The sequence below is a fragment of the Sturnira hondurensis genome, unplaced genomic scaffold (genome assembly GCF_014824575.4).
Source record: "Sturnira hondurensis isolate 20B ecotype Veracruz unplaced genomic scaffold, ASM1482457v3 Scaffold0015596, whole genome shotgun sequence".
NCBI classification, from domain to species: domain Eukaryota; kingdom Metazoa; phylum Chordata; class Mammalia; order Chiroptera; family Phyllostomidae; genus Sturnira; species Sturnira hondurensis.
The window spans coordinates 8,401,733-8,415,565 of record NW_028088227.1 but is presented as its reverse complement, the minus strand read 5'-3'; the positions used below and the strand labels follow the sequence as shown (position 1 = coordinate 8,415,565).

General features: G+C 46.5%; 1 protein-coding gene across 1 annotated transcript in view; it reads left to right on the top strand.

Annotated features, from left to right (window-relative positions):
• The window catches only part of PREP (prolyl endopeptidase), a 100,874-nt gene that overhangs the window by 10,342 nt on the left and 76,699 nt on the right, over nt 1–13,833 (top strand). The window contains exons 3-4 of the mRNA XM_037064957.1: nt 12,286–12,419; nt 13,586–13,716. Of these exons, the coding sequence (XP_036920852.1) occupies nt 12,286–12,419; nt 13,586–13,716 (265 nt within the window). The remainder of the gene's footprint in view (nt 1–12,285; nt 12,420–13,585; nt 13,717–13,833) is intronic.

The window sequence follows — 13,833 nt, the reverse complement described above, 5'->3', positions numbered from 1 at the left end:
GCCCGGCTTGCCCTTGCCGATCGTAGAAGTTTGTGGGGTCTTGTAGTACCCCAGCATTTTGACACTGAGGCAGTTCGAGCCCTCACCCTCCATCTATGATGTTAATACTCATGTGGTTGACTTCCTAATCTTTAACTCCCTAAACCTCCCTGGGGCAAACAGAATAAGCTAACCCCGAGCCCCACACTCTGCCATAGCTCTTTGTGATCTTTTCTTTTTTCCCCAGTTGGTCTCCAGGCCCCTTCAGGTGTGCCCTGCTTAGGTCTTGTTTCAGATCTTACCCCAGGCCACCCCCCCCTTTTCCTCTGCCTGTCTACAAGCTACTCTGCGTGTCCTTCTATGTAGCTGGAAGATTAACCACCCCGCCCCCCACCCCATCTCTCAGTAACATCCTGCATCCATGTAAACCCTTCTCTTCATCATCAGCAGTGGCCCAGTGGCCAAATCCAGAGACTTAAAACCGTCCTGTGTTCATCACTGTGCAGATGGACCACAGGTCCAGGAGCATCGTAGAGATTTTTGTCTAGACTGGCCAGTGGACTGCTCGGCTGACTCTCAGGCTCTTGGAGTTGCTTCCTTTGCTTTCTTCGCCGGGGCAGCAATCTCACTCACAGGTCGTTGTGAGAGCACTATATGAGTGTTTGTTTTTCCTGGCTTCTCCACCCATCGCTGCACACCGTTTGCTTCCCGATGGTGATAAATTCTCTTTAAATCGGTTGGCTCGGTTTGCAGTCCCACAGTCCAGATAGAAGCACTGTGCGTGCTACCTCTTGAGGAGTCTCCCCTTCCTGTCTTTTGCGGCTTCAGTTTCCTAGTCAAATGGTCCACAATTTGTTACTGAGTTACTAAATGGGAGATACACAGAAAAGGGGGGAATGTATACTTTTCAGGAGATAGCTGCCTTAATTGTAACTAATCGTCAATCTGCTTTCACAGAAACTGTCCAGGAGCTTTAGCACAGGCAGGCACCAAAGGTCAAGTATCAGCTGCATGTCTGTGGGGGGTGACTAATTATTTTTTTTCTCCCTGAGAATTGCCCCAGGGAAAGGGAGAGTAGCTACAGCTCTATTTTTTTTTGTGGATTGTAAGAGAAGAACTCTAGTAGGAATCAGTTAAAAACGAAAACAAATGTTCATTCTTTCTTGAAAAGCAAACTTTCAGTTTGTTTCAGGAAGGATCAAAGGAATACACAACATAGATCCTCTTTTCTAGGGCACTGTTTCCTCCCCCTTACCAGAGCCCACTGTGGCTGACGAGTTCGGGGCGGGCCATCACACCTGCTGACAGGGAAGTGCCGGTGGAGAGGAGAAATCCTTGGCTTGCAGGCTAAGAAACCTAGAAACATCTCTTTTCTCTTCCCCTGTCCCCACACTGTTTCCTTCCTTGGCAGGAAAGATTTTACACCTTAAAGGACTGCTGATCATCTCCAGGATATTGTGGTAGCCTAGGATTTCTGTGTAGGTATTTTAATGCCATGGAGGTCAAAGTTCAGGGAGGCCAACACCTGCTTTAATTTATGCTTCCTGTCTAATGAAATGTGTTTTTTTGTTTGTTTGTTCTTTGCTTTTGTTTGCATTCTGTAAAGTCAACCCTGAAAGTGTGTAGCACGAGGAGTTTCTGTTCCCCTCTGGTGCCAGCGTGGCCTAGACCTCCCTGCCCAGGGCTTTCCCGAGCGTGGAGCAGAGCCAGGGTGTGCAGGCACTAGTGGGGAGCCAGGGGAGCCGGGTTCCTTTGTCCAGTCGCATTTCTCCGCTGTGCCCTCAGACTTAGAACCAACAGGAGACAGCTTGCTCCCAGGACTTCCAGCACCATGAAGTTCTAGTTCAGTGTCTCCGGGACAGCAGATCAAGCCGACTATGGGACTGAGGAATACATTAATGAAAAGCGTGAAATACTGGTTTGGTTTATGGTGTCCTTTGAAGACTTGAAGACAAATTGTGACTGTCTGCTCTGTGGATGGTCCCTTCACCCTGAGCGCTTTGCAGGCATCTGTGGAGTTACTTCTGTTGGGAGGCAGGGTGGGTGAAGGAACCAAGTCCTTGCCAGACGGGACTACAAGTCAACACATATACATCGTAGCCCGTGGCCTTCCATTGTCTTGTTCTGTGCGCGTAGTAAGCTACCTTACCTGGATTCATTTTCTTCATCTGTAAAAGGAATATAATCATACTCAAATCATCTAGTTCCAAGGTTGTAATGACACCCAGCTGAGCAAATGCATGAGAAATTCGTCTTCCACCCGCAGCAATGGCCCACGCAGGGGTAGATGGCGTGGCTCGGGCACCCCTGCTTCAGTGTACCCGGGCAGGGCCGCCCCACTCTGGTCCTCCGATTGCTTCCTCGGAGGTTGAACAGCAAAGATTCAACTTTAATCCATGAGACTAAGCAGGGTTTTCCTTTTGAATTCTAGTTTTGTTTTTTTTTATGACATTCTGAGCATTGATTATATTTTTTTAATTAATGGAACTGGGACTCCTTGTTTCATTGTCCTCAGGAAGAATGATTAAACTAGGCCAAAAATACCTTAAAGCTGCTTGGTGGGGTGCCTTTTAATTGCTGCCTTCTGAACCCCACCGGCAGAGCGGTGAACGCCCATTACTGTTTCATGTAGGGACCTGAACTGAGAGTTACCACTGCATCATCCCTTCTCTCGTGGAAACGGGAAGCACTTTGGGTAAATATATTACCACATATTATCTCAGTCTCCAGGACTTCTGTGGTCTTAAGTGTCTCACCACCTCCTATGGAAGTGTTTAGCCTTATTATAGTTTGTAAGCAGAATGCTCATAAACCCATAGGTGAAATATATTTTAGGGAACAACTTTCTTTTGATCTGTGAATGGGATAGTTGTCAAAAGTATGAGGGTGTTACTGGTACGGGGTCAACTTTTTCTAGGCACTGCCTTTTCTTTTTCTCTCTCCTTTTCTTGGCCTCCTGCAACAAGGTTTTTGATGCAAGCAGTAAAAACTGATAGTTGTCAAGGTGGGCACATAGGCAAGCAGGACAGAAAGGCCAGCTTTTTTCTGGGATGGGCTGAAGGGGCCAGGCCTGGAGCAGGCGGGAACCGAGTACTCCTAGGGGCCCACAGTGGGAATTTCTACTTTCCACCCAGCACTGGGAACAGCCTCAGTGATCTGCAGTCATTCAGCCCTCTGCCACTTGTGCAAGGGACTGTGTCCCAAGCAAGGGGGTTTTGGTTGCCATGCGCCAGATGACTGCAACTTGTATCAAGTTGCCTATAGACGCTGGCCACCCCACGTGCCACAGGTGCACTGGTTTCCTTCCCGCCCCCTTCTCCAGGTGTGCTGCTTCCTCTCTCTCCCTCCCTGCCCCAGGTTTACCTGTGTGCCCACTGTGCTGAGAATTAGGTTAAATGGGGGTTAAATGGGGCAGGAAGGAAGGGGTACACTGTCATAAGCAAGACGGATGTGGTCCACGCTGACACGGAATTACCTACCTTCCAGCTTGGGAGGACCAGAGATCGGAGGTGAGCAAGCCAGAGCCTCTGAGCTGCTAGAGGTCAGTGTGAATGGAGGCTGAGCCATGTCTCAGCTAGAAGCCCGGTATCCGGCTGTATTTGTCCACAGTCAGGGAAAGCTCCGTTTTGGAAAAGCAGACCCTTAATTGCTGATGTAATGCTGAAGTGCTGGTGTACATTTAACATTGATATTTTCCCTGTAGGCCATTAGTCGGCATAGGTTTCAATCACCTCAGTTAGTTCCTTTGTGAGAAATGCTGATGTCAGATGTGGTATGTTTGGGAGGAACTGACCATTAAAGAAATAAGGTAAGTCTGACTTCTCCCAAGCTCTTCTTTTCTGTTCGTCCTCTACAATTAGGTCTCTAACACCCATCCCCCACCCCATTCTGCCACGTCCAGGGGCCTAAAAATCACCCGGGCGCTTGTTAAACCTTTCCAAGCTCTGCCTCTGGAGCGTCTGATTTCAGTAGGAGTCCCTGACTCCCACGCACCTCACCAGGTAATTAATTCTTAAGGTCCAGGAAGCTTGGGAAAACTGCCCTGGAGAATGCTTAGATAGACACAATTAGGGAAAGATAATAACACCTTTGGTCATTATTGGCCCACTTTCAAGGAGCCGATGTTTTGGCAGACTCCTCACTGTTGTTTACAGAGTCTTTATAAATTGGCGGGACGGCTCTAATTTTTCTCCTTGGGGAAACCAAGGCATATGACCCAGTAAGGGCGTCTGGGACTCTTCTATGTAGTGTCGCATGGCGCCCTGACTGTGTGAGTGGGATCTCTACTCATACCCGAGATTCTTTGGAGTGCCAGTTCTGACCCCGTAAAAGCTCATACTTCCCCTTTGTTTTATCTCTGCGGACGTCGTCCTTGTTGAGGCCTGCATCGGCACTGCGGTAGATGGTCCACCGCTTCCTGAGTTGTCTCCCCGCTTCCACAGTTTTCTTTCTACCTGCCTCCCCCAGAAACCGATGAGAACCCTCAGAGAGTACGGAGCCTGATCGTGGGAAGGCGATGGTGAATTGTCATTAAAGGAGCAGCTTTAGCCCCAGAAAGACAGGCTTGAATCTCCACTTTACAGTTTTGCCAGATGTGGGACGTTGGTCATGTTGTTTAACCTTTCTGGGTTTCGGTTTTCCGACTTGTAATTTGGAGGCGACTGTATGGCAGTACTGAAAATTAAGTGGTGGTGGTTTGGGAAGATGCGGCGCAATGGCAGGCACAGTAAGGGCCTACTAAGTGTTGGCCGTTGCGTTTATCATTGAATGGTTCACATAGCATGGAAAATTTTCTGCTGAAAAATTGAAGGCCCGTGTCTGTAGAGCTGTCTAGGGAGAACGCTTTTATTCCCGTTGTGGGCTGTTTTCCTCCACTTACCTTGTGGTTATTGCTCTGTTCCAATAATTTTTCTTTTTGGACCACTTGGGTCATTTGTATTTCCTAGAAAATGGTCTGTATTGTTGGGATTTTAAAATTTATTAGCATGGGGATATGTGTAATATTTCTTCATTATAAGAGAACTTACTCTCCCTGTCTGTGGTTACATTCTTCATTGTTTCTAATTTTGAGTTATCTGTAACTTCTTTCCCCTTTTTGGTTAGTTTAGCCAGAGTTTTGGTAGAATGTGCGATTTTCTTCTTCTTTTTTCTAAAAAGCATCATTTGTAGCACTTAGAAATTATACTCCTTTGTTTCTCTAGTTCATTATTTTTTCTATTGTTATTTTAAAACCTTTTTTGAACATTTAGCTTAATTTTACTATTTCTTATTTACTGATAAAACACCTTTTTGAGGCTTCCCCAGTCAGCCCTCTCCCAGACTGCTTGAGCGCCCCCAAGCTCACCTTGCTCGCAGGCGCACTGCAGGCCTCCTGGCGAGCCGTGCCTGAACCCAGCTCCCACGAGCTCATAAAAAAGCTGAGCAGCTCACATAACCGATGACCGGGGTATGTGTGCCTGCGGTTCCGCCTGAGCCAGGAGTGCACATGATATTTCTGGGTAGCTGTCTCTCTTTGTCTCTTAGGTCATCTGCTTTTTCTGATTATTTCCCAGCAGCCTCTGCTGTGTGGTAGGGAAGATGGGCCTTGGCTCTCTGTAGGTTTCACAGGTTAAGCAAGGAACATAAAGACTTGTAGTTCCCAGTGTTCTTCTCTGTCCCTGCAAAGGATTCTGCTCGCTTAGCCTGGATTCTTAAACACTCTGCTTGTGAAAGTGGACAGGGCGTACTCATATAAAAGGTGTAGAAAGCAGTTAACGTAGTTAGAATACGCGTAGAGGTATCAGTAACGTCATCTGTGGCAGATGACCTACCAGTACCGGGAATGGTAAAGTCTGATGGAGAGAGAGGGTGAACCCGAAACTTTCTTGCAGCATAACTGTCGCTTTCTAGACCCAGCTTTTGTTTTTCCTTGTTTTCTGTTTTTGTGGGAGGGTGACACTGAGCACCTCACTGGGGCCACAGGTACTGTATCAATCACAGTGTGATCACTGTCCTTCAGTATATCGCCTGCCCGGTGCACTGTGCACTTTGGAATCCAGCGCTGTGGGACCAGACCAGGTCAGCTACCCTGTGTGTGGGAGTCATGTTAACAAGCCTCTAGACCGGCTACCAGCCTCATCCTGCACAGATCAGCCCCAGGCCTGGGGCAAGGCAGTGCTGCCAGCCAGCAGAGATCCCATCCCCGATGCTGTCAGTGGGAGGGGCTTCCCAAAGGTCACAAAAAAACCAAATGTCAACTTTGAGCATTTTTACCATACCCTATGGACTTTGTTTTCTTTGTTTTGTAAATACTTATATTTTATTTTTAGAGAGAGGGGAAGGGAGGGAGACAAACATTGATTCTGCTGCTTGTTGCACACACCCCAACTGGGGACTTAACCCATGACTCAGGCCTGTGTCGTGACTGGGAATGGAACCATCGACTTTTCTCTTTGCAGGATGATGCCCAACCGACTGAGCCACACCAGTCAGAATGCCCCTCGTGAATTTTATTTCTTAGTGGTCTTGTCTTTTTTCCTAAATATTCCTGTTCTAATTTGGATTGCCCCATTGATACAAGACTTATTCAAGAGAGGATGTGTGTTTAACTTCTTCATGATCAGGGTTTAAGTTAGGTTTGGATTTGGGGTGCAAATCACCTCTCTCCTTGCCAGCTTTCTCGTCAGGAGTGTGTACACCTCAGAACTGAGCTAGATGGGGCTAAAATTTCAGTTATGAATGAGCTCTCTGCTAATGACTAGATTTGAGAAGAAGCTTGAATCTCGGGTCAAAAATGTGTGTTTCTGCTTCCTTGTGGTTGGCAGTAACTTGCCCCCATGAGGGAAGTGAAGTGCTCACATGGGGACAGGCAAAAAGGGGGAAAGGGACGTGGGAGGGCTTCTGGAAGGCTCCACCTGGTCTGCTAAGTATGTGCAGACTGGGAGCTCCTGAGGAGCTTTCCTTACCAGAGAACAGATGTTCTCAGAGGGAAGAAATGAACCCACTCTGGAGTTTTAATGTTAAAAGACAAGCCCAGTGGATTTGGGGATCTCAGAGATCGAATTAGATATTTCTCCACTTTAGGAATGTGTTGGGGGTTTGTGAGGACAGGAGGAGAGAGGCGCCTCACTTAGTTGAGGTTAATGACATTTGTGGTCACATTACATCTTGGGCTTTAGAGATTCCTTTGTTGTATGGTATATGCTAATTTTTATAAATATTCAGTGAGTGCTGGAAAATAGGGGCATTCTTTTCTCTTAAGTATAGAGGCCTCACATAGTCTCATTAAGTACACTATTCCATTTACAGTCCCAATTTGTCAACATGTTCCCTAAAGCAGCTGCATCTGTCAATGATTTTCTGTTTGGCATGACCCACCTCCAAGTTTGTTTGTTTGTTTGCTTGTTTGTTTGTTTAATGTGACTGGTTAGCCCTCCTGGCCCTGGGTCCTCAGGGATGAGCGTGGCCACCTTTTGACTTCTTTTTTATGGGCTGATCCCTGCCTTTGGAGGGTCAATTCCAGACTCTGCTAAACTTCAGTGCAGGGGATCCAAGTGTACTTCCCTGTCTGGCCACCAGGGTGCGTGCAGCCCTTCTCATACGGCTGGCATCCGGTGTTCTGCCAGGTTATGCTGTGACACCAATGCCTTTCTCCACCTCTGATACAAGATCATCCTACACACACACAAACACACACATGCATAACCACGCACACGTATTTGTAATTTGCAGCAGAAACTCCTCAAAATCTGAGGGGCACAGATAGCCCTACCCCAAGTTTTCATTGGTGTTGTATTTGGCAAGACTGGCGCTCCGTCCTGCTCGTGCAGGGCTTCCCCAGCCAACCCCACGCCTTCACTTGTTCTCCTGTAGCACTTATTTGTATCCTTAGTTTTTAATCCCATGTTGTGTAATTGTGCCCTTTTGGGTGTATTTATATCTATTGAATAAGTGTGCATCATTTTAATTCATGTATGTAAGAGTTGTACCTGTAAAAGGCCTTGAGGTATTTTGTGGGTTAAAATACACACAGATGAGGACACCCTGGAAGATTCTTCCTGAAGACACTTCAGGTAAAGGGCTGTCCGGCTCTCACTCTGGGTGGCCCTTTGCCCCCTGAAGTTCTGTGTGTGCGGGACAGCACGCTAACTCCGTGCACAACGTGGTGCAGCGACTCTGGAATACATTCATCCTGCGTAAGTGAGAGTCTCGTCTCTTCTCACGGTCAAGGCCAAATGGTGTGTGAACAGGGTTTTTTGTTTGTTTGTTTTGAACAGCTCTTGTTAGGACAATATGTTCAGATTCATCGATAGCTCTAAAATCTAAACTGTTGACTCTCTTTAGAGGCTTAGCTGCAGGGGTCGTTAATGGGCTTTCAGGTTTCAGTTATTTTGTAACGTCCTGGAGTGTGACTTCAGTGCTGAATCGCCTGAAGAACAAAGAGCTTCCTTCCTCCTGGTTTTTCCATTTATCCTTACACCTTTCCTCTTTCCCCCAAATGTGTTCTGATTTTTCAACCAAGAAGCAGGCTAGTAAGTCCATACAGGAGCAAGAAGGTGTTTTTCTGGTTAAAATATCAGAAATTTTATTGGAATTCTGTGGAACCCTAAATTTCACAAAGCTCCTTCATGACCAGGACTTGCTCAGTTGGAAAGATGTATACTTGTATTATGAAAGAACTTCAGACTTTAAGGAATTTGAACACTCATTCTGCATTGAGGTATTTGACTCAAAAAGGTGCAGTCTTTAAATATTGCTCTATTAAAAGTAATTGAGTAACATTTGTGGGTGGGAAGTGACAAAATCGGATGCAATAATCCTAGAATTATTTAGTTATTTGGTGGCATTACAGTGTTATGGACATTTTAAACATGAAGAGCCCACATATCTGCCTTAACCTGAGATGGATTCCGTTGTGGCAGTTGAGATTATACCATGAAACATCTGGAAGAAGCAAAGCAGATAGAAATGTGGTCGGAGAGCACAATTCCACCTTTCCGAGGAACACAGACCGAGCAGTCTGTGGCTCTTGGACCCTCCACGGCCTTCCTAGAGCCAGGATCAGGCCTAGATGCAGCCACCTACACACACAAATCAGGATGGAGAACTGAGGTCTGAGGGGCCCCCTCCTTAGAGCTCCCACCCATGGAAGGGGAGGGGCCGGCCAAGGCCCTCGGCGTGCCGGGGTCTCAGGGTAGGAGCCCGAAGTAGCTAGAATGTCCTGGTGAGTCCTTTCTGGGAAACAGCCATCCAACCACCCCCCTCCCCCCCGCCCCGTCACGTGCACAGTGCTGTTTTCTCCATCCCTCTCCTGTTACAATGGCCATTTCCATTCCTTTTAGGGACCAGCCATGCCATGTGGCCTCGTCTCTCACTAGACTCCTGCCCCAGCTTTCTTACTGACCTCCTTGTTTTTCACTTTTGCTCCCCTGAAGTTTTTTTTTCACCCAAAGCAAACCAGATTGTATAACTATGCATCTCCTTAACTAATCGTAGCTTGCTTGCACTTAGAACACAGATTCAAACTTCATAGCTGCCTGGGAGGGGCCCCATGATCTGGCTTCTGCCTGGGTAAGTAACTGTCCTCCTTCCCACTGCTTCCCAGGATGGATGGTGGGTCACCAGTTTTTAAATTTCTGAAACCTATGGGTTGATATTTTTGTGAAATGTAACAGACAACTCGGCAGGGTCATGTGACTTACGGCACTCCCCCTCAGGTTCTCATCTCGTCCTGGGCTGGTCGGGAGTCATTCAGGACCAGCACAGTTGTGGATGCTACTCTGAGTAGCAGTATCTCTCCGTGATGACCCTGAACGTGTCCTTAGGGCTAGCCACTCTCTATCCCTCTGGCTTGAATTTTGTCTTCCCCGGTACAGTGTTAGCTCCACAGTGACTGGGAGCTGGTCATGTGTAGGGGACCAGTTTGTTATGGCCTGGTAAATGTCACTCAGCTCTGTATGGAAAACCTACAGAAGCGAAATGGTAGGCAGAAGCCAGACCTTCAAACTGAGTTTTCCCAGGGGAGTCAGGCCTAGAAAATGCATACAGATTGTTATGGCTTTCTCTTGCTAAAACTCCATCACCCTGGTCTAAAACAACAAATATGTATTGTCTATCTTCAAGGTAATTTCCAAAGCCTGTGTGAGTTATTGTACCTAAAATGTAGACAATAATATTCTGTGTAATAGATAATAAATCTTTCTCTGATGTAAAACCCCAGGAAAACAATAAAAGCCTGTCTAGGGTTGGGGTGCTCCCCTCTTAAGGGAGTGACTAGGCGGTCATAGGTGCTGTCCCCCTTTTCTCCACAGGATTGTTGTCGCCTGTGCATTCATTCTTACCATCAGCCACAACAGACAGACTCTGATGGCCAGGGCCCGCCACATCTGGCGCCCAGGAACAGGGACGGGAAGGCTATCAGCCACAGCCATGGGCTTGCCACCCCTCCATCACCAACACCGGAACCCGTGCTGAAGCACACTAGGTTCCTACTAAATCCTTGTTGGTGCTCCAGCATCTCGAGGTGCCTGTCCTGCCCAGCCAAAGCAGGAGGAAATCATAGGAGGTCCAGGTTCCCTGCCTTCCCTACCTCCATGCGTTTACTTTCTCTCCACATCCAGTATTGGACCTGGAGTCTGCCTCAGTGATGGTTACAGTGATTGGAATAAAGTAACTCTGTCTTCAGAGCTATTGCTAATTCACTGCATGACCTTGACCAGTGACTGCAATATGGCATATCTTTATTTCTGTGTCTGCCAAGTAAGCATGGCGTTTCCTTCCCCCGTGCCCATGAAGTCAGGTAGTGCTCCCACACTCCCTTAGTGATCTCCAAAATGCTGCGCCTGAGTGGCTTTGCAACTGTGTGTCAATTTTGTAACTAAAAATCAAAAGCTAGTTTGTAACTTTCTAACTGCTTAGTTATACAGAGGGTATGCTCGGCTACAAGTGATGTGTTGTAAAAACTCCCGGCTCCGCCTTTGTGGCCAGGTCTTGTGGCTGCCTGCAGGCTGCCTCCCACCCTTCATATAAACCATTCGTTGTACATATTCAGTGCCACCTTTTTCCCAATTTTTAAAATTATTCTCCAGTTTCAAATTTTAGGGAAGTTCTCTGGAGTTGACAAGGTAGTAGCTCTTGGAAAGACAGTAAGTCAATATCAGAATTAATAAAATAGTGCCTATGCATCTCTAACTGTATTTCTTCAACTCTGACGTTTGGGATCACCGGCTACTGCCCCAGCAGCCCGGAGCCTTGGTGCAGTACTTCGCTGGCCGGGTGTGATCTGCGCAGCAGCGTGGTGTGTGCCTTCAGAGCAGAGGTTCACAGGGCCAGCTGGGCCGTCTCCTGGCTGCCTGACGTTGGGCACCTGTGTAACTGCTCTGAGACGCGGTTTCCCTGTCCATAAAGTTGACCAAACTAAAGAACCTTCGATTGTGAGTTTCAAATGAGTTAACGCTTGCCTGGTATATAGTTCGTGCCATGTAAATATTAGTTATTATTATTTGCTGAGAGAAAACACGCATTCACAGATATGTTTTGAAGTCTTTTTTCTCCAGTTTTATTTGAGATATAATTGGCATACAAAATTGTATAAGTTTAAGGTGTACTGCATAATGATTTGACTTACATGTATATTGTGAAAAGATTATTGTATTAAGTTTAATTAACAAGTATCATCTGGTATGGAAACAAGGAAAATATATTTTTTGTGGTGGGAACTCAGGGTTCACTCTCTTAGGAACTTCATACACGTCACATGGTGGTGTTAACGCAAGTCATTGTGTTGGTCCGCACATCCTTAGCGCTCCGTGACGCTTATTTGCTCTATAACTGGAAGTGTGTGCCTTTGACCCCTTGTACCCAGGTCCCCTGCCACCCCTCACCTCTGCCTCCCCTCTCCACTAATCTGATCTCTTTGAGTGTTTTCCCCCCCAATATTCCACACATTAGTGAGATCTTTCTCGCTGACTAATTTCCCTTAGCACAATGCAGTGAAGGTCCACCCGTTGTGTCCACCATTGTGTTGTCACAAACGGCAGCATCCCCTCCTTTTGTGGCTGAATGTATCCCATTGTGTGTGCGCGTAAGTCATGTTTTCTTCATCCACCCATCAGTGGACACTCGGGGCACTTCCACGCCCCGGCTGTCACAGACAGTGCTGCCGTGGACATGGGGGTGCGGACATCCCTTCAGCACATGGCTTCTGTCTTCTTACGATACATTCCCAGAAGTGGAGTTGCTAGACCTCTCTAGGGCATGTTAAAGTATAACGTTTCTCATGGAGAAATTTATATCGGGTTGCTCTGACCACTTGGATTTTTTCTGCAGGCTTTTGTGGAGGCCCAGAACAAGATCACGGTGCCCTTTCTTGAGCAGTGTCCTATCAGAGGTTTATTCAAAGAGAGAATGACTGAGCTGTATGACTACCCCAAGTACAGCTGCCACTTCAAGAAAGGAAAACGGTACGTGGGGTTGCTTTCATTTCATTTTATTTTACTTTACTTTTCTGATTGAATGCTTTCTTAAATTTTAAAATGAATTCTAAATAACTTACCAGTTTATCAAATTAACTCATTATAAAATCTGTTTATTTCTATGCTTAAATATAAGAGTAGTATCTTCCAGTCTATTGTCCAAATTCTTAAGCTAAAGATTAAGAAATGTAGTAGATATCAACTATAATTAAAAATAAATTTTTGAAAAGCGAACATAATCACCAAAAAAGGCAGAAGAAAAGAAATTTAGTGGTGATATGTCCTGGGAAGAAATCTGGAGCTTGAGAAGGTTTGTTTTCCGTGGTTAGTAACTGGGGAGATGGGCCAACTCTCAGGCAACAGTAGAGGCCTGTTTGCATATAAAGCAGATTATCTTTGGCTAATAGTACTTGAAAATATTTTATTAGATACTTTTTATAATGCAAAAATGGAAATTGTCCATGAAGTAGAGCCTAGTAATTCAGCTCTCTTGTTCCTCTCTTTTTCACACTCAGATAAACATGCTCTTGTTGTTTTTTAACCCTCCTTGGAAGTATCATCAAAAATTTGCTGTAGAATTTCTTAGGAGCCCCTGTCTCCCTGGCAAGGATCAGCAAAGTACACTCTGCATGCCACACCCCGCCACCGCCTGTTTTTATGAATAAAGTTTAAGTGGCACAGAGCCATGTGCGTTCACTTCTGTGCTGTCCAGGGCTGCTCTTGCACAACTGCAGAGTTGTGTCGTGGCCACGGAGAGCTGTGGCCCCCCAAGCCTGACAGTCTGCCAGCCCCCACCTAGCAGCCTGGTTAGGGAGGGGAACCTGCACTTTGCTTTAGAAACTCTGCTTTCTTCTCAATTGAAAAAAAAAAACCTGCTGCTTTATTTGAGTATTACTATTAATTTTAGCCAATAAAAATGTTTGTTTCTATTTGTCTAAGATGCAGAATTTGAATATGTAAAGCAATTCAGATAATACACTAGGTCCAGGGAGATGGTAGGACTGTCCACCTCATCCCCTGGCCTGGGCACGGCCTGTTTGCAGTTGCGTCCCTGTGTGTATGTGTGGGTTTTCTTCTTCTGGCTTGTGTGCATTTGTTTTTATTCCACACGTAGAAAACTCTGTAGCTAAACAGAGACTGTCTCTGCCCCCCAGGTATTTCTATTTTTACAATTCAGGTTTGCAGAATCAACGAGTACTATATGTACAGGATTCCTTAGAAGATGAAGCCAGAGTGTTCCTGGACCCCAACGTCCTCTCCGACGACGGCACGGTGGCGCTTCGAGGTACGTGCCCCCCCAGCCGAGCCCCCAGAGTCCCGGGACCCTCATGTGAAGTTGGTGTGGCCACCTCACCTCTGAAATGCCGGCCAGAACGTGCACCGCATTGCAGAGCAGACGCAC